The sequence below is a fragment of the Melanerpes formicivorus genome, unplaced genomic scaffold (assembly GCF_026170545.1).
Source record: "Melanerpes formicivorus ecotype bairdi unplaced genomic scaffold, bMelFor1.0.p_v2 SCAF_66, whole genome shotgun sequence".
In the NCBI taxonomy this organism is placed as follows: Eukaryota; Metazoa; Chordata; class Aves; order Piciformes; family Picidae; genus Melanerpes; species Melanerpes formicivorus.
Genome location: NW_027142418.1, coordinates 1,843,314 through 1,867,335, shown reverse-complemented (window position 1 = coordinate 1,867,335; position 24,022 = coordinate 1,843,314). Strand labels below are relative to the sequence as shown.

Sequence of the window (24,022 nt, the reverse complement as noted above, 5' to 3'; positions counted from 1 at the left end):
GAAGGCCAATGGCATCCTGGCCTGCATCAGGAATTGTGTGGCCAGCAGGAGCAGGGAAGTCATTGTGCCCTGTACTCTGCATTGGTTAGGCCACACCTTGAGTCCTGTGTCCAGTTCTGGGCCTCTCAGTTTAGGAAGACATTGAGACACTTGAAGGTGTCCAGAGAAGGGCAATGAGGCTGGGGAGAGGCCTTGAGCACAGCCCTGTGAGGAGAGGCTGAGGGAGCTGGGGTTGTTTAGCTTGGAGAAGAGGAGGCTCAGGGGAGACCTCATTGCTCTCTACAACTACCTGAAAGGTGGTTGTAGCCGGGAAGGGGTTGGTCTCTCTAGCAACCAGCACCAGAACAAGAGGACACAGTCTCAAGCTGTGCCAGGGGAGCTTTAGGCTGAAGGTAAGGGGAAAGTCCTTCCCAGAAAGAGACACTGGCCATTGGGATGTGCTGCCCAGGGAGGTGGTGGAGTCCCCATCCCTGGAGGTGTTCAAGAGGGGATTGGATGTGGGACTTGGTGCCATTGTTTAGTTAGTCAGGAGGTGTTGGGTGACAGGTTGGACTTGATGATCTTTGAGATCTCTTCCAACCTTGGTGATACTGTGATACTGTGAATGACAAGAACTAAACCTAAGAAGTGTTACTGTGCAGAGGGTAACTCAGCAGCAAACCTCTTCTGCAGCCCTACCACTGCTTATCCCCAAGGCACAAATCTCCATTTCAGGTGGCCTCCAATAAAACCTGAGGCCAGAAATTCATTCAGGCATCACAGCACTGTGTGGCTGTTCACTGTAAACCTTACCAACACCTGAGGAACTTGGAGGGTTCCAAACAGCAGAAGGTTATACAAACAAGAATAAGAGCTCAAAGATAAACCAAAGCTGCAACTGCTCCTTTGCATTTCCAATTCCTGCCTCATACACAGACTTTAGTTCAGCTCTGAAGCAGACATTAAAATCTTAACTGTCAGGAGCATCATCATACCTCAATTTGGATTTCATCAGACAGTTCTTCTGCCATGTTCTCAAACTGGTTGGCTGCAGGATCAAGGACCTTCACAACAACTTTCAGGCCTGTACTTCCCTTTCTTCTGCCATAAACATCCATGGCAAAGTTGTATTTTGCAGGAAGCTTAAAAGAAGCCTTGGAGAGGAGGAGGAGATTAAAAGGCTTCTGACAGAATGACTGACACTGAGGCAAAGGAAACACCACCCCCAGTGCTGGCAATTGCCCCGTGGTTTGAAGGCAGCAGCAGTACCAGTATTGTCTCAGTTGCCATTCCCTGGCAGCTTCCTTCCCCCAGGACACACACACATGCAAGAGCACACACAGAAGCTACCTCACTGTGCCTTGTCTTGACATCCAGAGTGTCCCTTTTGGTGACAGACCAGTGGAACGCTAGCCCTGGCACGGCACTGCCAAATGAGAAAGGAGTCTGACTGCTGGTGATGCCCATCACGTACACTGGCATCTAGGAGAGGGAAAAAACAAGAGACTTCTGTGATGTTAACTACACCTGCACTGAGCAAACAATCCAACTGCAAATTCCTGGACCCACAGGTGCTATTTCTTATGGAGGAAATGGTTTGTCTGCTGGACTGCAAGGAGGCATCATGCTGAGGACTCGACCTCCAGCTGCTAAGAAGTAAATTGAATCATTCTCCTGCTCATAGAGCCACAGAAAGGCTTAGGTTGGAAGGGACCTCAGAGAGGCAGGGATGCCTCTCAACTAGACTTGGTTGCTCAAAGCCTCATCCAACCCAGCCTCAAACACCCCCAGGGAGGAGGCCACAACCTCCCTGAGCAGCCTACTCCAGAGTCTCACCACCCTCCTACTGAAGAACTTCTTCCTCAGCTCCAGTCTAACCCGGCTCTCCCTCAGCTTCAAACCATTTTGCCCTATCCTGTCCCCAGACACCCTCATGAAAAGTCCCTCAGCAACCTTCCTGGAGGATCCCTTTAGGTGTTGGAAGGCAGCTCTAAGGTCCCCCCCCCCATGAGTCTTCTCCTCTGCAGGCTGAACAAGCCCAGGTCCCTCAGCCTATCCTCATAGCAGAGGTGCTTCAGCCCTTGGAGCCCTTTTCTCCTATTTTGATGATCTTTAAGGTCATTTCCAACCCATTCTCTAATCAGATGATCTGACAGGATTGGCCACAGCTTGTAGGCCAACATTTTAACACAAAGCCACTAACCTGGGTGCCTGTTTTCATCCGTGTGATTGGTGCATGAATTCTGACAGCTGCCAGCTGCACCACTTCAACTTCCACTTGGTCCTGAAAAGGGGGAAGGGAGAACACTGTAAGTCACCTTCAGGATCTCTTCACTGTTCTGCCATTATCTAATCACTGTTGCCATGTGATCTGCACATGACTTAGCAGAGAAAATACAGATGGACATCATTCAGTAGGACATAAAGGAATTACAGAAGCGTCAGCTTTGGACTGAAAGGCACTTAAAATGCTACAGAAATGAGTAAAACCCAGCTCTGCTCAACACTCCTGATGATGGAAATGATGGAGCTGTGATGGAGCAGAGAGGTGACACCAAAGGACTGGACCATAGTGGTCCCTAGGAGAAAAAGAGAGATCAATAAACCCAGAAGGTAAAGGAAGGAAATGGGAATGGTAAAAGCAGCATATGGAATGGAGTGAAATGGAGCGGAGCAGAGCAGAGCAAGACCAGACCAGACCAGACCAGGTTGGAAGAGACCTTCAAGATCATCTTGTCCAACCTATCATCCAACACATCATCCCAAGAAGAACAGGATGCTAGGTCTTGATACTCTGATGTTTGCTCTTCACAGATCTTGACATCCCTGATAGATTTTATTCCTACTGTGTACCAAAGAGGCAAGGTCAGACCTGGACCTCACAGGGCAGTAGGTTTAGCTTTCAAGATCATTCTGGTTCCTGTAAGAGCATCGAGGCAGACAAAGCACAGAGAGCTTTTTTAACAGAAAGATCACTCTGTCTCCTCGTGGCCTGTGGTGACATCCTTCCAGCAGCAGAGCTCTGTGGTGTGCAGCAGCTGTCCTACCTTGACCTCAAATGAAGAGCCATAAGATTTGGCCCAAGTTCTGCTGTTCTGAGTCTCACCCAAGTTTCAGGCACTGTGCACCCTTTACAGGCCTGCTCAGCAGCTCCCTCACACTCAGCTGGCAGGAAATTATCTGGGCACAGATTCTTATGGAGTGTCAGGGATTGAACTTCCTAGACTGACTCAGGCACAGCACAGGCTGACAGAGCCTGCCTAGAGCTTCAGAGCCAGTGTGTTTGTTAAGCAACAGCTACCTTCTGACTTCTCCTGACACAAGATGCTGTTCAGCTGTAAGGTGAAACAGCCAAGGACAGCCTTCTGCTGCTTTAGAAAGGCTTCTTTAGACAGGCTTTTCTAATTTACTGGTCAGTTCTAAAGATCCCAGACTGATGATAAAGTCTTCTTGGGTTCTCAGTAGGACTTTAAGGCACAGCAAGAGGTAGCCATCTGTTGGAAGTATCAACCTATGCCAGCACAGGGCTGAGTTCAAATTGCTCCACTCCTGAAGGAAGCCAGGAAAGCACACAAGTTAACCTGACTGATGCAAAGAGACTTCACCCTTCTGAGCCAAACCCCTGAGTTCAAGAGATCCTCTTCCAGCACCAAGCAGTATCATAAAGCATTACCTGAAACACCACGAGGAGCTTCCCTGTCTCTGCATCAACAGCCTGCACCACTCCTGTCACCGTGCTGTTGCCGACAGCCACCCCTTGGACCAGCCCAGTGCTCTTCACTGAGGCAATCTGCTCATTGCTGATGGAGAAAATGATGTTGGACTGGGGCTGAGGGCCTCCTTCTGAGGTGATCTGTAATGAACAGCACACAAACCACCTCAGGTTAACCCAGCAGATACTTCTGGCTCCTGTCACACAGTCCTTGCTCAGCACCACAGCGTTCCCAGTAGGCAAAGGCTGTCTGAACCTTCCCAGGACGCCTCAGGGCTTATTTCTCTGCACACTGGCCCTTGAGTGATGCTGGACTGGGAAACACAGGAGCTATGCACAGAAGTATATTATGTGCTTGTGGCAGTACACCCCACACCCCCTCCCCCAGCCAGGAAGATGGGATGGGGGGAAACAGAGAAGCTGGGATGAAGGGAGTTAGGGGAGATACCTCCCAGGCCCGTGGATGAGGTAGTTCACATGGACCCTTTCCCCAGGCCTCGTGGCAGGCACAGAATCCATGCTGGGTTAAGTCTGGGCATGTTTGGGCAGAGAACTGATGATTATTGGTTTCTGGCCTTTTGTTTGTGGCTTTTGGACTTGCTTTCTGCTAACACGTAGAAAAAAAATAGCCTGGCTTGATAAAATAGGTGAGCTGCAGAGAGCATGAGCTCTTCTCTCTTGGGTCTTTTACCCCCCACACATATGAATTCAAGCAGCCACAGCAGTTCAGGAGGATTTTTCCAGTAAAAAGAGAAAATTAAAGGATTTCCCACAATCAGCAAGCAGCACTGGGAGTGACTGATACATTCCTAAAGTATCTGGGAACTTCCTTCCTTTTGGTAGTAGGAGTAATATTTACTGCTTTTGGATTTATCTTTCCAAATGTTCTTCTCAAACTATTTCTAACCATTCCTGTTGTGAGGTTAATCTCAACCAAATACCAAACCTTTATAACCTTTATAATCTTTGTAGCAAGTTATGTGGGAGGCAGAGTCACATCAATAAATAATTAATCTATTATTAGTATCATAGTATCAGTCAGGGTTGGAAGGGACCACAAGGATCAGCTAGTTCCAACCCCCTGCCATGGGCAGGGACACCCCACACTAGATCACCCTGGCCAGAGCCTCATCCAGCCTGGGCTTAAACACCGCTGATGATGGTCTCTTCTCCCAGGCACCCAGTACCAGAACAAGAGGACACAGTCTCAGGCTGCGCCAGGGAAGGTTCAGGTTGGATGTTAGGAAGAAGTTCTATACAGAAAGAGTGATTGCGCTATGGAATGGGTTGCCCGGGGAGGTGGTGGAGTCGCCGTCATTGAAGGTGTTCAGAAGGAGACTTGACAGGGTGCTTGGTGCCATGGGTTAGCTGTTTGGGTGGGTTGGATTGGTTGATGGGTTGGACACGATGATCTTGAAGGTCTCTTCCAACCTGGTTTGGTTTATTCTAATATTCTAATATTCTAACCTCCAGGGACGGGGCCTTGACCACCTCCCTGGACAACACATTCCAAGGCTTCACCACGCTCATGGGGAAGAACCTCCTCCTCACATCCAGCCTGAATATCCCCACCTCCAGCTTCATTCCATTCCCCCTAGTCCTATCACTACCTGAGATCCTGAGAAGTCCTTCCCCAGCCTTCCTGTAGGCCCCCTTCAGATACTGGAAGTATCTTGTGTTATTACCCCCTCATTTGTAACAGTGCTTCACACAGAATGGAATAGGGTCCATGGAACATCCAGCCCAGGAAGTTTCAGGACAGTTCACCTCCCTTTCTGGTTCTGTGTTTCAGGCTGCAGAACTGGCCCCACTAAGCTGTTTCCTGGAGGTGACAGATTTCTTAATGCTGGGCTGCTATTTCCCACTGGAAAAGCTGAAACTCCCTCAGCACAACTGAAGCCAAAACACTCAAGTGGAAGGTGGCTCAAGAACGGGCCTGTGGTGGTCAGGAGGAGCATTCAGTGTGAATGCAGCTAAGCTGCCCAGCTGAACAATGGACTCCTGAAAAAGAAGTTCTATGTGCTCATTCTGAAGCAGAAATTACAAGAGAAAGAAAGCAGGCAAGAAGCTGCCTTACCTGAATCGTGGCCCCAATAATTAGGGTCACTTTCCTTGGCAGGAGTTTAAATGGAGGGAAGACCTACAAAGAGAAGATCAATTGTGTCACAAAACTGTACAGATGATGTAAAACTGAGTCTTCACTTGCTTCACTCCAGTGAATTGAGCAGTCAGAAACTTAACTCATCCCTTGCAGTTAATAACCCACTATGAAAACTGAAACAGAGGAGCACTTGGATCACTTCCAGACTTCCTTCCAGTTAATTACTACACAATCAATTAACTATGACATACTGTGATACTGTTCCTATTCATAGAATCATACAGTCATTAAGGTCTGAAGACCTCTAAGATCATCCAGTCCAACCTTCTACCCAACACTTCCATGACCACCGGACCATGTCCCAGACTGCCACAACTACTCATTTCTTGAACACCTCCAGGGATGGTGACTCCACCACCTCCCTGGGCAGTCTGTTCTAATGCTTGACCACTCTTGAAATTTTTCCTAATATCCAACCTAAACCTCCCCTGGTGCTGCTTGAGGCCATTTCCTCTTGCCCTGTTATTAGTTACTTGGGAGAAGAGACCAATACCAGCCTCAATCCATCCTCTTTTCAGGGAGCTGTAGAGAGCAATGAGGTCTCCCCTCAGCCTCCTTTTTCTCCAGACTAAACAACCCCAGCTCCCTCAGCTGCTCTTCACCAGCCCTGTTCTCCAGATCCTTCCCCAGCTTGGTTGCCATTCTCTGAACATGCTCCAGCACTTCAATGTCTCTCTTATACTGCAGTGCTCAAAACTGGACACAGAACTCAAGGTTCTGAGTGCAGGTGCTGAGTACAGGGGCACCATCACCTCCTTCTACCATACAGAAATTTTCCTTATTTTATGTGAAATACTGTACTTCAATCTGCTGGGGAGCAGAGCTGATTCTTTGTCCTCTTTTGTCAGCAACAGTTGCTGTCAGACTCGTCTGCCCGATGGCCACCCCATGCACTTGAAAGGCAGCAGTGTGGTCATCAAGAGCTTCACTGAGTGGGCTGCAGCAGAGAAAGACATAAAAAGAACTCTTAACAATCTGAAAACACAGTAAAATAAACTCATCACTGAATAAACTGGCTCCCCAAAGGGGTTATGGACTCTCCTCCTCTGGACCTTTCAAGACCCATCTGGATGCATTCCTGTGTGACCTGTGCTGGGTTCTATGGTCCTGCCCTGGCAGGGGGTTGGACTGGATCCCCAGAGGTCCCTTCCAACCCCTAACATCCTGTGAGCCTGTGATCCTGTAAATTACCTGAATAACAGATGCAGAGAACTTCTTTAGTGCACAGCAGAGCAGCTGTATCATAAGGATGACGCAGTGACTGCATCTTAAGCAAAATCAATGTAACCACCACCTTTCTGCACATAACATGCTGGCATGGCTCTTTCTAGCCTGTGTTTTATCTTACAAGAGAATTAAAACTTCACCAAAATAAAGTCAGCCTAGAATGGTTTGGGTTGGAAGGGACCTTAAAAATCAGCTAGATGCAACTCCCCTGCCATGGGCAGGGACACCTCCCACCAGACCAGCTTGCTGTCCAACCTGGCCTTGAACACAGCTTCTTTGGACAGCCTGTTCCAGTGCCTCACCACCCTCCTGGGGAAGAACTTCTTCCTAATGTCTTATCTAAATCCAGCTTCTTCCAGTTTGAAGCCATCTCTCCTCACCCTGTCACTCCAGGCCTTTGCACAAAGTCCTTCCCTACCTCTCCTGTAGCCCCCTTCCAGCACTCCACCACCTCCCTGGACAGTACATTCCAATCCCTCACCCAATCTTCCTACTGTCCAGTCTAACCCTACCCAGTGGCAGCTTGAGGCCATTCCCTCTTGTTCTGTCACTAATGACCTGTGAGAAGAGACCAGCACCAACCTCTCCACAACCTCATTTCAGGTAGTTGCAGAGAGCCAGGAGATCTCCCCTCAGCCTCCTCTGTTTCACACTAACCATCCCCAGCTCCCTCAGTTGCTCCTCATCAGATTTACTCTCCAGGCCCTTCCCAGCTTCCTTGTCATCCTCTGCACTGGCTCCAGCATCTCCACATCTCTCCTGTATTGAGGTGCCCAAAACTGGACACAATACTTGAGGTGTGGCCTCACCAGAGCTGAGCACATGGGGACAATCCCCTCCCTGCTCCTGCTGGACACAGCATTTCTAATCCCAGCCAGGATGCCATTGGCTATCTAGGCCAGCTGGGCACACTGCTGGCTCTGTTCAGCTGCTTGTCCATTAGCACCCTCAGGTCCCTTTCTACTAGCCAGCCTTCCAGCCACGCTGCCCCAAGCCCGTAGGGTTGCTTGGGGTTGTTGCGGATGACAAAGCAATCCCAGAGGGAAAGGATCTAAGCTCAGGAGCACCCACTCCAACCCGAGGGTTAGGATTGTTTGGCTGCTGAATTTTGCAGCTTGACATATGTGCAGCTGAATTAAACTAAATAACTAAATAGAAAGATAAATAAATCCATCAACTTACACCAGTGAAACAATCTGAGATGCTGCCCTCAGCTTGAGATCCATGACAGCAAAGTATTTTGCCGGAAAAGGTTTCTTGGAGTCACCCAGAACTCGGACATAAGCTGTAACTGTTTCTCCAATCTCCACCTGAAACACAGGCACTCATCTTTCATTACAACTCTTCCTACTTGCTAGCATAAACACTTTCATTTTGCTTTGCATCACACTTGGGAGTTGGGTGTTAGAGATACAGCCCCAGGGTTAGGTTAGCACCGCTCTTCAAGAATAGTCCCTGCCAGCTCTGGTTAGTGTCAAATTAAATCAATGAATTCAGGGCTTGCAGCTGGCAAGGGTGCAATTAAAACATCCAGTAGGTCTAAGATGCACCCAAGCTGGCAAGGAAAAGGAGATGGAAGTTGGGGTTTTTTTTTTTGGTTCATCTTTAAAACATGACATCCAGAAAATGACCTCCTGTGCGACCTGTGCTGGATTCTACGGTCCTGCTCTGGCAGGGGAGTTGGACTCAAGGGTCTTCAAATGTCCCTTCCAACCCCTAACATCCTGTGATCCTGTGACCTTGGGGCCAAAGACTTGCTCTGATGCACTGGAAACAATGGGAGATGTAAACGATCATGTTCTTCTAACGGGTGAAGTGCTGAACTGCAGCCTGTTCCCACACACAACATCGAGGCAGACACTTGGGACTGAGGGAACCTAAAAGGGTAAGTTTGGGAGGAAGGAACACAAACTCAGGAGATCAGACTGCTTCTCTGAGGTGACAGAGCTGCAGCAGAGGCCCTAGCCATGACATCCTGTTAGCTTGTGCCTGGCTCATCTCTGTGCTGATGACCAGCACAGGGGAGCTGGCTCAGCTGAAAACACTGCTTCCCCAGTCACTAACCTTGTCAACGACTCGGACATACACCTCCTGGATATCAGAGACAGAAATCTCTGCCTTGGCTGGGGCAGGGAAAGCCAAGCACAAGTCATGGACCATGACAGTCACTGATCCTGCAAGCAGAGGCTGCACCTGCAAGGCCAAAGGAAAAGTCTGTTACAACACTTAGCTATTTCCACTTCTCTGCTTTTCAGAGGATGAAAATTGTATCACTTTCAGGGCAGACACAGCTGATGAAGAAGTCTCCAAGCCTTACACACAGATAATTCTGCCATCAAAGTGAAGCTGCAAGGTACATGTAAGAAGCGTCACACTACCAAGCCAGTGCAAAGAGCCCCTAGGCAGCAACTGACCCCAGAGAACCAACCAGATCCTGGGCTGCATCACAAGAAGTGTGGCCAGCAGGGTGAGGGAGGTGATTCTCCCCCTCTACACCCCTCTGCTGAGACCCCACCTGGAGCACTGTGTCCAGTTCTGGAGCCCCTACTGTAAGAAATACCTGGAGGTGCTGGAACATGTCCACAGATGGGCCAGGAGGACGAAGAGAGGGCTGGAGCTCCTCTGCTATGAGGACAGACTGAGAGAGTTGGGGTTGTTCAGTCTGGACAAGAGAAGGCTCCAAGGAGACCTTCTTGTGGCCTTCCAGCATCTTAAGGGGGCTACAAGAAAGCTGGGGAGGGACTATTTAGGGTGTCAGGGACTGACAGGAATGGGGGGAACAGATCCAAGCTAGAGGAGGGGAGATTTAGATTAGACATCAGGAAGAAGTTCTTCCCCATGAGGGTGGTGAGACACTGGAACACGTTGCCCAGGGACATGGTGGAAGCCTCAACCCCTAGAAGTTTTTAAGGCCAGGCTGGATGTGGCTGTGAGCAACCTGCTGTAGTGTGAGGTGTTGGGGGGGGTTGGAACTGGCTGATCCTTGAGGCCACTTCCAACCCTGACAGTTCTGTGATTCTGTGAAGGAACATCTCTCCATTGAGAAGCAGGCTGGCATCCTGCTAATCTCCTTCTGCCATCAGGACAGAAAGCCCACAACCTGTCACCCAGAGCAATCAAACTTTCTGATGTGGAATGAAAACCTAAGTCATAAGGAAAAACCCAAAGCTGAAGGACAGAGAATGCTTGTGAAGCCCTGGCACTGCTTCCTGCAAGACTCACACTTTCAGGCATTGCTTTTAATGTGAATGAAAGCCAAACTCGGGCACTGGAGCTCCCCAGGAGACAAAGAAGGTGTTTCTGGGATGCAGCTATCATGACTATTGCATTAATTGCTTTGTAGAAAGCATGCACACACTATACAGGTCTCGGAACAGGGAGAACCACACAGCACAGGAAGAGAGCTCTGCTCACAAGCACAGAACCAGGCACTGATCTCTCCTGAGCCTCTCTCAAGGCCTCCACACCTTGCTCATGTCACCTCTGCAGGTCTCTTGCAGAGATTTCTGCCTGACCTTGCCACACACCCCAAGGGCAATCCCAGCTTTCTCTGCACCCCCACAGGTACCTTTGCTCTGGCCAGGGCTGGAGGAGATGTTTGGTGCCCTATTCCAAGCACTCATCTGACTTACAAAGATGAACTCTGGACCAAGGGGTGCTGGACAGCCAGGCCCCCACTTCAAAGGGATTTATATCATCCATGGCATTACTTGGCAGCACTACAGGAGGTAGCAGGGAGAGCAGTGGGGAGAGCTGACATTTTGTTCTTTGAGGGCACCGCTCTTTTTCCTCAAAGAGAAAGGAATTGAAAGTTTCACTAAATGTCAGCTTTCAGAACTGCAGCAGCTCCCAAGGTGAGTGGCTAAGAGAGGGGCTGGGGGCCCTGGAAAGCAGTGAGGGGCATGTGGCCAGGAGGAGGCAGGCAGCGTGACCATGGGGAGGGTGATGTAATGAAGCTCAGTCTGGGCTGGCAGACCAGAGAAAAGAGCTATCAGAGCAGAGGGCTCCCAGAGCAAGCAGGGCTACCCCAACTCCTGCCTGCCCCAGCCACCACTGGTGTTCTCATCCCCTGTGAGGTGTCCAGCAGCTCCCAAGCACAAAACATACTTCATTCCACCACTACTCATTCTTCCCCCACACTAGCACTCACACCCAGAAAAGCTGCTGTGTTGAGAGTAAGCTGGAGGAAATAAAACCATCTTCCCCCAGCTGTTCCCCACTTGGGGTCCTTACAGAATGTGTAAGCTGGTGAATGGCCTGGGGAATCAGTTTGATGAAGAGGGACTGAAGGAGCTGGGGATGGTTAAACAGAGGAGGCTGAAGGGACACCTCATGGCTCTCTACAGCTACCTGAAAGGAGATTGTGCAGAGGTTGGTGCTGGTCTCTTCTCACAGGTCATTAGTGACAGAACAAGAGGGAATGGCCTCAAGCTGCCACTGGGTAGGGTTAGACTAGACAGTAGCAAATATTTTTCACATCAAGAGTGGTCAGGGATTGGAATGTGCTGCCCAGGGAGGTGGTGGAGTCACCAACCCTGGATGTGTTTAAAGGTGGTTTGGATGTGGTGCTTGGGGCTATGGTTTAGGGGTGACCCTTGCAGAGTAGGGTTCTAGGTTGGATTTGGTGATCCTGAGGCTCTCTTCCAACATGAACCTGTGATTCTGTGACAGAGAGGCAGGACATTTATCCTTGGCAGCCCCAGGAAGAAGACTGAGATCACTGCTTTAGGTAACTTGAGTTTAGTTTCTCAGAAGAGTTCACTATCAAACCACCCTGTAGCAACCTGGCTCCACTGAGCCCCACCATGGCATCAGCCTGCCACATCTGGAACTTCCACATGCTGCTGGATTCCACAGAAAGAAAAAAAAAAATCAACAGGGCACACTGGGATTTAGCTCAAACACTGCACAGAGGACTAACAGACTTATAAAATGGGGGGCTGGGGATTTGGTTTGCTTTAAAATGGTTTTTGAATGTGTTAACAAGTGGAGTGTTCTCTCCTTAAACTCTGACAGGTAGCTAAGATAAATCTTTTTGTATCTCCAAAAGCCTACCTTGCTGGCACTGTTCCACTACTTAATGTTCACTGCTCTGCACTGCAATTATCTTGTGTACATCAGTTAAAGCACTGCTAAACCCACGGGGGACATCTGCCTGAAGAAGGAGTAAGAGCTGAGATAGTGAACAATGTACAACAATAAGCTCATCTCTTCTGCTTTCATCCCACCTCTGTGCCTAGATGACTTGGTTGGAAAAATATTCCCACCTTCCATTTCCAACAGTTTGAGACAAGCAAAAATGTTTCACCAGTAGTTTCCATACTCTCAACAATGAGAAAACAAAACATCAATCCAGATGGATCAGCACTTCACTGCTTTATCAGTGTTATCAATGACAAGTGAAATGTGTAAGTTGTGCACCTGTCAAGGCAACTGAACCAACTTGTGTTGCTTCCAAGTACTGCCTCAGGAAAGCTACAATGCAAATATTTGTTGCTGCTGACTGCAGAATGCATCTCATACCCTGCACCTGGATGAAGTCAAGCATCACTATAGTTTAGAATAGAACAGAATAGAATAGAACAGAACAAAATGGAATAGAATGGAATAGAATGGAATAGACCAGACCAGGTTGGAAGAGACCTTCAAGATCATCATGTCCAACCTATCATCCAACACCACCCAACCAACTAACCCATGCAACCAAGCACTCTATCAAGTCTCCTCCTGAACACCTCCAGTGATGGTGACTCCACCACCTCCCCAGGCAGCCCATTCCAATGGGCAATCACTCTCTCTGTGTAAAACTTCCTCCTGACCTCCAGCCTGAACCTCCCCTGGTGCAGCCTGAGACTGTGTCCTCTTGTTCTGGTGCTGGTTGCCTGGGAGAAGAGACCAACCTCTGCCTGTCTACAACTCCCTTTCAGGTAGTTGTAGAGAGCAATAAGGTCACCCCTGAGCCTCCTCTTCTCCAGGCTAAGCAACCCCAGCTCCCTCAGCCTCTCCTCACAGGGCTGTGCTCCAGACCCCTCACCAACTTTGTTGCCCTTCTCTGGACATGCTCCAGCAAGTCAACATCCTTCCTAAACTGAGGGGCCCAGAACTGGACACAGGACTCAAGGTGTGGCCTAACCAGTGCAGTGTACAGGGGCAGAATGACCTCCCTGCTCCTGCTGGCCACACTGTTCCTGATGCAGGCCAGGATGCCATTAGTGGCATCTTCCAGGAGAGAAGTGCATTAAAAACAATGTGGAGAGCAACATCAACTCCTTAATAGAGAGTTATTCACAAAATGGAGATGAAATACTGAGATAGCAAAAACATCCTGAAATGGCACTGCAAGAAGAATTGGAAGGCTGTGGAAGGCCTCCAACAAACATTCCACTGTAAGTCTAGAAACTAGTGGAGAGAGTCCAGTGGAGGATACAGAGATGCTGAGGGGCCTGGACCATCTCTGTGAGGAGGAAAGGCTGAGAGTCCTGGGGCTGCTGAGCCTGGAGAAGAGCAGCCCCAGAGGGGATCTGAGCAATGCTCAGCAAGAGCTGAAGGGTGGGGAGCAAGAGGCTGGGGCCAGACTCTTGTCAGTGGTGCCCAGTGATAGGACAAGGGGCAACTGGCACAAAGTGGAACCCAGGAGGTTTCATCTGAACAGGAGGAGAAACTTGCTTGGGGTGAGGGTGCTGGAGCCCTGGAACAGGCTGCCCAGAGAGGTTGTGGAGTCTCCTTCTCTGCAGAGATTCCAAACCCCCTCTGGGCATTGTGACCCTGGGCAAGTTGCTGTGGGTGCCCTGCTTTAGCAGGGGGGTTGGACTGGGTGATCCCCAGAGGTCCCTCCCAACCCCCACCATGCTGGCATTCTGTGAGAGCAATTCACCTTTTGTGTAACACTTCTGAACAATTCCATCACAGTATTTTTCACATTGTGTTTATGAAAGCAGGAACATTGCACTGCAGTACTGTAGTGGGTAAAGAACAACCTGGTGCACAATCCATACATGCACTGCAGCTGTAGGCACAGTTTCCTGTACCTGAAGCTACACAAGAAATTGCTTGTGCAGAGATCCCCTGCCTGAAGCCTGACTGTGCCAAGCAAGCACGTCCATGATGTAGTTATTGCCTGTTGCCCACCACTGCTGACCAACAGAGCGCTGCACGACATTCAGGTGTGCAGAGAGACATCAGATAACAAAACACTTCACTCACCAAAGCAATACCTTGAGTTTCCTCATGAGACACCCTTACAACATTTGCAACACTGGTATTGATGAAAAAGTATCCAGAACCACCTTTGATGAAAAGTTCTGCCTGCAAAACCAGAGAAGCAGCCAACATCAGATGAGATCTTCCTGATAAAACTGGCATCCTGACACATCTGGGGTTGGTTTTGCTGGGCTCCTGCCTGCAGCTGAAAGCAGCAGAATAATTCCTTACCTGTAGGTCAGGCTGATTGTAAATGGAGACATCAGTAGGGTTCACTGTTACATCTTCTACTAGTATCAGTTCAATAGTGGCAGACACTTGTAGGAAAGCCTGGTACTGCAAGAAACAGTTCCAGCTGTTAGGGCAAACACCAAGAGCCAGGAAGAGACAGTTCTAGATGTTAGAGCACATACCAAGAGTCAGAAAGAGACAGTTCTAGATGTTAGAGCACACACCAAGAATCACAAACAGTTCCAGCTGTTAGAGCATACACCAAGAGCCAGAAAGAAACAGTTCTGTGAGAGCAAACACCAAGAGTCAGAGACAGTTCTAGATGTTAGAGCACACACCAAGAGTCAGAAAGAGACAGTTCTAGATGTTAGAGCACACACCAAGAGTCAGAAAGAGACAGTTCTAGATGTTAGAGCACACACCAAGAGTCAGAAAGAGACAGTTCTAGATGTTAGAGCACACACCAAGAGTCACAAACAGTTCCAGCTGTTAGAGCACACACCAAGAGCCAGAAAGCAGCCCAAATTTCTTGCATAGCCAGGAAAGGATACTTAAAGCACACAGAGCCAGAGCTGGAGGAGTTTAGGTCAATGGAATGTCCACACAATCTACTAACTGGCTGAGCTGCAGGTAAGGTCAGACCCAGGCCATGATGCTCTGTTCTGCATCGCTGACCAAGACAAAGAGTAAAGCCTGCAACTGACAGATGCAGCAGCAGCAGCTAAGCAGGTCTGACACACAGTACAGCAACTCAGAGATGTGCTCTAAGTGCACACAAAATGATAAAGCAGAGAGGCAGAATGCTTGCTTCTACTGCAGCCTCATCTTGGTAGGATTCTCCCTAGCAGGCCACCAAAGTTCGATCATTCACTTCTAACAACATTAGCTTAGAAAGGGAAAATGGTATTCAGAGGAAGTTACTATTATGTACCCTAATTAGAATGATTTCTTTGATGCAGAAAGGATGTAGCCTCCCCTGATGGCATAATAGGAGGCACCACTTAAACGTGGAGCAATGATCAGGACCTCCTAATAAACCAGACTAGGTCTTACTAGATTCTTATTTGGCTTTTTTGTCTGCAAGAAAGAAGTGTGAGGCTGAGAGCAAAATCCAGTAGTCCAGCTGTGATGTGCTTGAGAAGAGCAGACTGACTGCCCCAAACTTAGAAGCAGGTGCTAGAGCTTAAGAGAACTCCAGTGCCACTTTACACCTGTGTGCCACACTGAAATAAGACAAACTTCTCTGAACTGGAGGCAAAGTTCAGAGAATTCACTTCTCTAACTATCTCTAAATGTAAAGAACATTGACTAATGGCTTGAGAAAGAGCACAGTGAGTGACTGGAGAACACCAAATGACACAAACAGAAAATTGCCATCTGCTTCCACCTGCCTTCTCTGTTCCTCAGCATCACTTTTTGCTGCTCTTCTTCCCTAAGCTGAGTATCTACACTGAGTATGTCAGGGAGTGGCTAATGACTTGTAAAATCAGAGCCCAGGCTTATGGCTGGCACTGTACAAATGAGGAGTCTCTCCCTTCTGCAAGATCAATGGGAGACCAAAGGAGAAAGGAAGAGCATCAGTCAGAGCCCAGCTTTTACATATGGTCCACCAGAGGATCTCAGCCAGCTTTGGCTTTGCTCATGCAGAACCTTTCTCCCCAGTTTTGCAGTGGAAATTTGCTTTCCCCAGTGACAGCTGCACTAAGCACATGGTTGCTTTAGAGAAGGACAAGCAGCAGAGATTCACCAATTCATTCTCAGCTGAGACCATCCTCTGCAATGCCCTTGCTCAGATGCTGCAAGGAACCCAAAGGAACCGGATGGATTTGCCCTGGATCACAGCACGTAGTGCACAGGAAAGCAGGAGAAAAGCACCGTGGTGTGAATCTGTCTTCAGAAGTGGCTATGGGCTGCCTGATTCTGACATGACTCAGCCCCAAGGAAACACAGACACAGAAGAAACAACATGAAGCACCACAGGCAAACAGTAACAAAAGCCCTGAGTCCCGAGTACCGCTGCTTTCACTTGAGCTGCCTTCAGCTGGGCCTGCTGGTACCCTGCTGCAGTGGCTGAGATGGCACTCGTTCCAGACTTGTGATGAACCAGGACAGTTTGTAAGCCTGGGATCAAACAAAAAAAGCCAAAGTAAATCTGATGGCAAGGAAGAAAAAGGTGACATGAACACTGCTCATCTCTTCCATTACCATTCAAACCACGCAAGGATTATCTCTCTCCAGTCAGGTTTGGCTCTTATTCTTTTGCAAATAGCTCACACCATGTTTGTGCAGGATAAACTGAGACACAACTGCACCTCACAGTGATTTCTTTAAGCAATCTCAGACATTCATAGAATCACAGAAGGGACCTCAAAGATCATTTGGTTCCAACTCCCTGCCATGGGCAGGGACACCTCACTCTACAGCAGGTTGCTCACAGCCACATCCAGCCTGGCTGCAAAAACCTCCAGGCAGGAGGCTTCCACCACCTCCCTGGGCAACCTGTGCCAGTCTCTCACCACCCTCATGGGGAAGAACTTCTTCCTAACATCCAATCTGAAGCTTCCCATTTCTAGTTTTGCTCCATCCCCCTCAGTCCTATCACTCCCTGACATCCTCAAGAGTCCCTCCCCAGCATTCCTGGAGCCCCCTTCAGGTACTGGAAGGCCACAAGAAGGTCTCCTTGGATCCTTCTCTTCTCCAGACTGAACAACCCCAACTCCCTCAGTCTATCCTCACAGCAGAGCAGCTCCAGCCCTCTGCTCATCCTCGTGGCCCTTCTCTGGACACCTTCCAGCACCTCCAGATTTGGAGGTGTTTAGAAGGAGACTTGATAGGGTGCTTGGTTGCATGGTTTAGTTGATTAGGTGGTGTTGGATAATAGGTTGGATGTGATGATCTTGAAGGTCTCTTCCAACCTGATCTGGTCTATTCTATTCTATTCTATTCCAGATCCTTCCTGTAAGAGGGGTTCCAGAACTGGACACAGTGCTCCATGTGGGGTCTCACCAGAGCATTACCAAGTAGGTTTAATCCTTCTGCAACTAATGAGCTGCTCCTGGAAACCAAACCCATACCGTGCATTTTCTTTTGCCCGCTTCCACTGTCCTTCAGAATCAGCTCCATGGGCATGTCAGGCTCAATGCTAGCCAGGGACACTTGTGTTGACTCCCAGGTAACTCCAAGAGAGCTGAAGTTATCAAATCTACTGCCCTGCTGGTCATACACAGCCAAATCCAAGACTGGGTTGCGATGGTTTGAAACAGGAACCTGAAAAAGAAGGAATGCTTTGAAGTGAATGGATGCCAGAGGAGATTTTAGTCATTACAAGAAACCCCAAGCAAGGGTGCTGAATTCCACCAGATTTATTAGAACCTCTTTGTGTGAGTCATGGCCATTAGAGCGAGCTGTCACTAAGCTGCACTGCTTCAGCTGCAAAGGCTTCTTTTGGGGAGTGGCAATGTGTTTGGAGTTTTTCTAGCTGGTGAATCACCTTAAAACAAAACTCAAACCACACAGCTCAATTAGAATCATAGAATGGTCTGGGCCAGAAGGGACCTCCAAAGCTCATCCAGTACCATCCCCTCTGCACTCAGCAACTCAGCAGGGACATCCCCAACTAGATCAGGTTGCCCAGAGCCTCATCAAGCTTCACCTTGAATATCTCCAGGGTTGGGGCCTCAGCCACCTCCCTGGGCAACCTGTTCCAGTGTTCCACCAGCCTCATGGTGCAGAACTTGTTCCTCACATCCAATCTCAATCTGCTCTGGTTTGAAGCCATTGCCCCGGTCCTGTCCCTGCAGGCCTTTGCAAACAGTCTCTCTCCATCCTTCTTGTAGCCCCCTTCAGGTACTGGAAGGTTGCTATTAGGTCTCCCTGGAGCCTTCTCTTCTCCAGCCTGTCCTCATTGCCAAGCTGCTCCCACCCCCTGATCATTTTCATGGCCTCCTCTGGACCCTCTCTATCAGCTCCATGTCCTTCCTATGCTGAGAGCTCCAGATGTGGATGCAGTGCTGCAGGTGAGGCCTCACCAGAGCAGAGCACAGTGGCAGAATCGCCTCTCAGGCTCTGCTGCCAATGCATCTTTTGATGCAGCTCATCTTGGGTATTCAGACAGGTAATGAGAACTCCTGTCACTTTTCAGAGGAGATGGCTCAAATTCTGGGGTTCCTCTTGTGAAATGATGAACAGCGCACTGATGGAGTCCAACTGACACATAAGGGAGCCAGGAAAACAGGTGAGCTCTGGAGTGACCTAGAATCATGAAGGCTGGAAAAGACCTCTAAGATCATCCAGTCCAACTGGAACCCAGCTACCATAACCACTAAACCATGTCCCAAGTGCCCAACACCTCCAGGGATGGTGACTGTACCACCTCCCTGGGCAGCCTGTTCCAATGCCTGACCTCTCTGGCAGCAAAGAAATTTTCCCTACTATCCAACCCAAACCTCCCTCAACACAACTTCAAGCAATTTCCTCTCATCCTGTGTTTAGTTCCTTGGGAGAAGAGACCAACATGAGCCTCATTCCAGCCTCCCTTCACAGAAAGCAATGAGATCTCTCCTCAGACTTCTCTTCTCCAAACTAAACACTTGGAACACTTCCAGCCTTGGAGCCTCCATAACTTCTCTGGGCAGTCTGTTCCAGCACCTCACCACCTCATGGGAAGAATTTCCTCCTAATGTCTTATCTAAATCCAGCTTCATCCAGCTCCCTTTATAAACCTGTGCAAATGACCACCTGTAGGACACTCACCCCCAGAATGCTCGCTGCAGAAGCAGGCAATGATCCCAGTGGGGCCCGCAACACCCAAGGTATCACTACCCTTGCAGGAGGTCAGATTCTTCATTTCTTAAGTGGAGGTCCACACACTGAGACATCAAGTTCTGAGAACACAATCTTTTCCTGTCACTCACCACTTGCTTGTTTTGTTGCAGCAAAGGGCAGGAAAGATCAAGCTGAGGGCTTCCATAAATGGGAGTCAAGGTGAGGCGCGAAGGGACGGCACAGATGAACTTCACAGCGACAGCCTCGACCACTGGGAAAGGGTTGGTGATGGTGGGGTTGTTCCCAACAGCCAAGGAAATCACCTGGACAGTTATGCAAACAGGGAGGTGAGGGACAAGGACTGCTGAGCTCAGGCACCTTCTGGTTCACACTCTGCTGGAAGCATCAATAAGGGCAAACAGGATGCTGAGGGATCTCCAGCACCACTAAGGCAGAAGGTGTCAAAGGAAGTGCATCCTTCAAGAGCAGTTCTAGAGCATTCTCAGAGAATGATCCCTGGGAGCATTTCAAAGAACCACAGACTGGGTTGGGTGGGAAGGAGCCTTAGAGCAGCTAGTTCCAATCCCCCGCTATGGGCAGGGATACCTCCTACTAGACCCGCTTGTTCAACGACCCATGCAATCTGCCTTCCAACACTTTCAGCTGGAGCCTCCACAACTTCTCTGAGCAAGCTGTTCCAATGTCTCACCACTCTCATGGGGAAGAATTTCCTCCTCATGTCTCATCTCAACCCAGCTTCTTCCAGTCTGAAGCCATCACCCCTCATCCTGTCATTCCATGCCTTTGTCAAAAGTCCCTCTCCAGCTCTCCCTGTAGCCCCTTCAGGTACTGGAAGGCTGCTCTAAGGTCTGCCTGGAGCCTTTTCCCCTCCAAATTTTCTCATCCCATCTCCAGAGCATCTCCATAGCTCCATTCTGATTATCTTTGTGGCCTCCTCTGGACCCTCTCCAACAGATCCATGTCCTTCTTGTGCTGGGTGCTCCAGAGCTGCACCCAGTACTCATGTTTATTACTAACAAATGATTAGCACAACAAATCTCTTGTCACTTAAAAAGCTACCAGGGAGGTGCTTTTCTCACAGAGTGAGAACAGAGCAACCCAAAGACAATATTTATGGTCACCTCAGTCTGTTTGAAAACAGCTGCTGGTTTATTTCAGGGTCCTTTTTCAGCTCTTAAGAAAACTAAGTGGGCATAAACACAGAGAAGGCTATGCCAGCAGGCTGGGTGAGCTCTGGTCACTGAAGGGTGTCAAAGCCATGCACATGTGAGCTGCTCTGGACAGCACTGGGGACAGACAGGTGATGCCTGTACAGTCATAAACAACCACAGAAGATGGTCTTCCTTTCTCAGTGTGTCCTTACAGAAATAGCTACAGTTTGTGCAGTGTCCACTGAGGAGATCAGTTGGACAATCTGGCAGCCACACCAAAATGCTCAGGTCTGGCAGAATTAGAGGGGGAAAATATTAAGTCAAAGCTAAATGCTTCCTAGAGTGGCCACAATGAACAAATCATTTCTGGATGGTGGAGAAAACAAGAGCAGGTGCAAAATGACCACAGCTGCTATCACCATCAGAGCAGCAAATTCACAGGGCTGACATTTGTCTCAACAGAGTTTCACTAGAAGGTAACTTGGGTAAAGAGGAGCAGGCCACACGCAAGAGTCAGCTCACTGCAGTAACCTTCTGCTATGATCCTTTCCCTACCAGCTGAAGCTGCAGTTTCTAGGATCCACAAGAGAAGGCTCCTGTGACTCTGCTTCATGCTGCAATAAACCCAGCACAAAGCTACTGGAACCTAACCTCATGAAATGCTCACCCTACAGCCTGGCCCAGCATCACAGTGCACAAACACCACCCTTACCCAGGCCCTTCGCTGGCTTAGTACAGAAACCACCCCTGGCAAAGCGGTGTGCAGTGCCACCACCCTGCCTGAAGCCTGCCCTCTGTCACCTCAGCTCAGTGCTCCACGGAGGACAGCACAACCACCTCCTGGCACTTACTTGTTCTCCCAGGCTTTTGCAAGAGACTCTGACCCAGTGCTGGAGGGTGTTTCGAGCTGCAGGAGGCTCCAGTACAGAGAGACCAACGCTTCCTGCATCCTCAGCAGTGACATTCCTGAAGAACTTGGAAGGTTCCTGCACCCATGGTCTAGGTCCTCCTTCAAACAACATATCTTTAGAGGAGCCCAGCGTCACCAGCGCCGCAGACGGAGGATCAATAGCCTGCAATGGATTCATTAATTACAAGTTAATGACTCTCACACTCTGGTAGTACTTGGCAAAAGAATTATAGAATAGGTTGGGTTGGAAGGGAGCTCAAAGATCATCCAGTCCCAAACCCCCAGCCATGGGCAGGGACACCTCCCACCAGCCCAAGGTGCTCAAGGCCTCACCCATCCTGGCCTTGGAAAATCTCCAGGGAGAGGACATCCACAACCTCCCTGGGACACCTGTTCCAATGTCTTACCACCCTCACTGGCAAGAATTTCTTCCTCATCTTGTCTCACTCTCCCTTCTTCCAGCTCAAAGCCATTGTCCTTGCCCTGTCACTCCCAGCCCTTGTCAAAAGCCCTCCCCAGCTCTCCTGTAGCCCCTTCAGGTACTAGAAGGCTGATCTAAAGTCTCCCTGGAGCCTGCTCTTCTCCAGGCTGAACAACCCCAACTCCCTCAGCCTATCCTCATAGTAGAGGTGTTCCAGCCCTTGGATCATCTTTGTGGCCTCCAGTTCTATGTCCTTCTTGTGCTGGGGACACCAGAACTGTAAGCAGTGCTGTAGGTGTGGTCTCACCAGAGCAGAGAGAAAGAATCACCTGAAAAGAAACTTCCTTCTGAAAGGAAGAGCCACCTTTGTTACTGGATTAGGCTGTGACTTTTCCCACCCAGTGGTCTGTAGACATGGCTACTTTGGAAGAGCTCTGCCAAAATGATCAGTGCCACCTCAAGAATGCTGTGGCTGGTTTCTACTCAATGGAACCACGAATCTGAAGTACAACATTCTCATCATGTCTCTCACAAAGGATTACAACAGAGAGATCCTTAAGACACTCTCCTGAGCACATTCTACTCTGTCTGTTTGGTTGGTTTCCACACAGACAGTACTTTAAATGAATGAAGCCATGTCAAATTTCACTTTCATGTGACAGTGCTCTCTCCAGCACAGCCCTGGCCATGTAATTATTCTCCTACACAAGCCTTACTTCAAACCTGCACAACAAATTCTCCACTGACGTGTGTCACTGGGACAGCCTGTGCTGTTTAGCAGCCCAAAAATTCACCTGACATTTTAATTCACAACAGCAATTTGTAGCTTGTGCTCCACAACATCATATTCCTTATGTGTTTAGTAAGAAAGGAACAGCAGCTCACATCAAGGCTGCTCCCCAAGGCCGGACCCAGTCTTTCCACTGTGTATTTTGGTAGGAAGGGAGAAGGCAAAGGATGGCAGAAATGTTTCTCATGTCTCCCACTGACCCCCTGGTTATCCTTCGGATGTAAAGATAAAAACCCTCTGGGAAAGTATGAGATGTCTGCCTGCCCTTAAACTGCTGCTTAGGAGATCTGATCAATGTCGATCAATAGCTGAGGGCTGGGTGCCAAGAAGGAAGGGACAGGGACAGGCTCTGCTCACTTGTGCCCTGGGATAGGACAAGGGATGGAAACTCCAGCACAGGAAGTTCTACCTCAACATCACGAAGAACTTCTTCACTGTAAGGGTCCCAGAGCGCTGGAACAGGCTGCCCAGAGAGGTTGTGGAGTCTCCTTCTCTGGAGCCTGTGCAGCCCTGTCTGGATGTGTTCCTGTGTGACCTATGCTGGATTCTATGGTTCTGCTCTGGCAGGGGTTGGACTGGAAGACCTCCAGAGGTCCCTTCCAAGCCCTAACATCCTCTGACCCTGTGATCTGTCTTCCATTTTTATTTTGTAATTGTTATTAAATGGGTAACTGAGAGTGAAATGCTGGCTTGCACTTCCAGACCACTTTCACTCTACAGAAAGGAGAGAGAAGAAGGTGGAAACCACTCTTCTGTGCTTCAAAGAAAAAACTTCTTCAGTCAGATATCTAAGCACAGATTTATTCCTTTTTAAAGTGCCCTTCATTTCCCTCCTTGTCACCATGCACCAGCTCTGTTAAGTACTCTACAATCATTTAACTGATGCATGAAAAGCAGCAGCATGACATCTGGAGGGGTTCTGCTCAGGCATGTGAATGAGACCATACAAATGAACAATTCCTAATTAAAGGCATTTAAATCTCTCACACTGCTGCCAAGGAGGAAAAGGTTTACACACTTGCCTTAGAATATCTCAGCACCTTCAAGTTACTATACTCAGCTCTTTAAAATACTTGACCCCCAAAAAAAAGCACATTTTAAAAGTCAGATCAACAATTCAGTGCAGACATTTGCAGTAGTTGCACACATTTTTGTTCCAGGTTTGGGAAGAACAAAAAAAAGCTCTGGTCAAATGTATTGGAGTTCACCTCAGCAAATTCCTTGCTAGGCATCTGAAAAGGCTGAGACCTGGGGCAATTGAGCCTGGAGAAGAGCAGCCCCAGAGGGGATCTGATCAGTGCTTGGCAAGAGCTAAAGGGTGGAGGGCAAGAGGAGGGGGCCAGACTCTGCTCACTAGAGCCCAGTGACAGGACAAGGGGCAATGGGCACAAACTGGAACCCCAGAGGTGCCATCTCAACAGGAGGAGAAAATTCTTTGCTGTGAGGGTGCTGGAG

The 24,022-nt window shown here is 49.0% G+C and overlaps 1 protein-coding gene across 1 annotated transcript in view; it reads right to left on the bottom strand.

Annotated features, from left to right (window-relative positions):
- Positions 1-24,022, bottom strand: part of NUP210 (nucleoporin 210) — an 86,695-nt gene that overhangs the window by 21,717 nt on the left and 40,956 nt on the right. Inside the window, exons 15-28 of the mRNA XM_068162620.1 lie at positions 21,298-21,519; positions 19,424-19,597; positions 17,585-17,777; positions 16,525-16,631; positions 14,511-14,615; positions 14,283-14,384; positions 9,144-9,272; positions 8,262-8,389; positions 6,654-6,789; positions 5,769-5,831; positions 3,653-3,832; positions 2,183-2,263; positions 1,330-1,461; positions 975-1,133 (exon numbers count right to left, since the gene is read on the bottom strand). Coding sequence (XP_068018721.1) covers positions 975-1,133; positions 1,330-1,461; positions 2,183-2,263; positions 3,653-3,832; positions 5,769-5,831; positions 6,654-6,789; positions 8,262-8,389; positions 9,144-9,272; positions 14,283-14,384; positions 14,511-14,615; positions 16,525-16,631; positions 17,585-17,777; positions 19,424-19,597; positions 21,298-21,519 — 1,911 coding nt within the window. The remainder of the gene's footprint in view (positions 1-974; positions 1,134-1,329; positions 1,462-2,182; positions 2,264-3,652; positions 3,833-5,768; positions 5,832-6,653; positions 6,790-8,261; positions 8,390-9,143; positions 9,273-14,282; positions 14,385-14,510; positions 14,616-16,524; positions 16,632-17,584; positions 17,778-19,423; positions 19,598-21,297; positions 21,520-24,022) is intronic.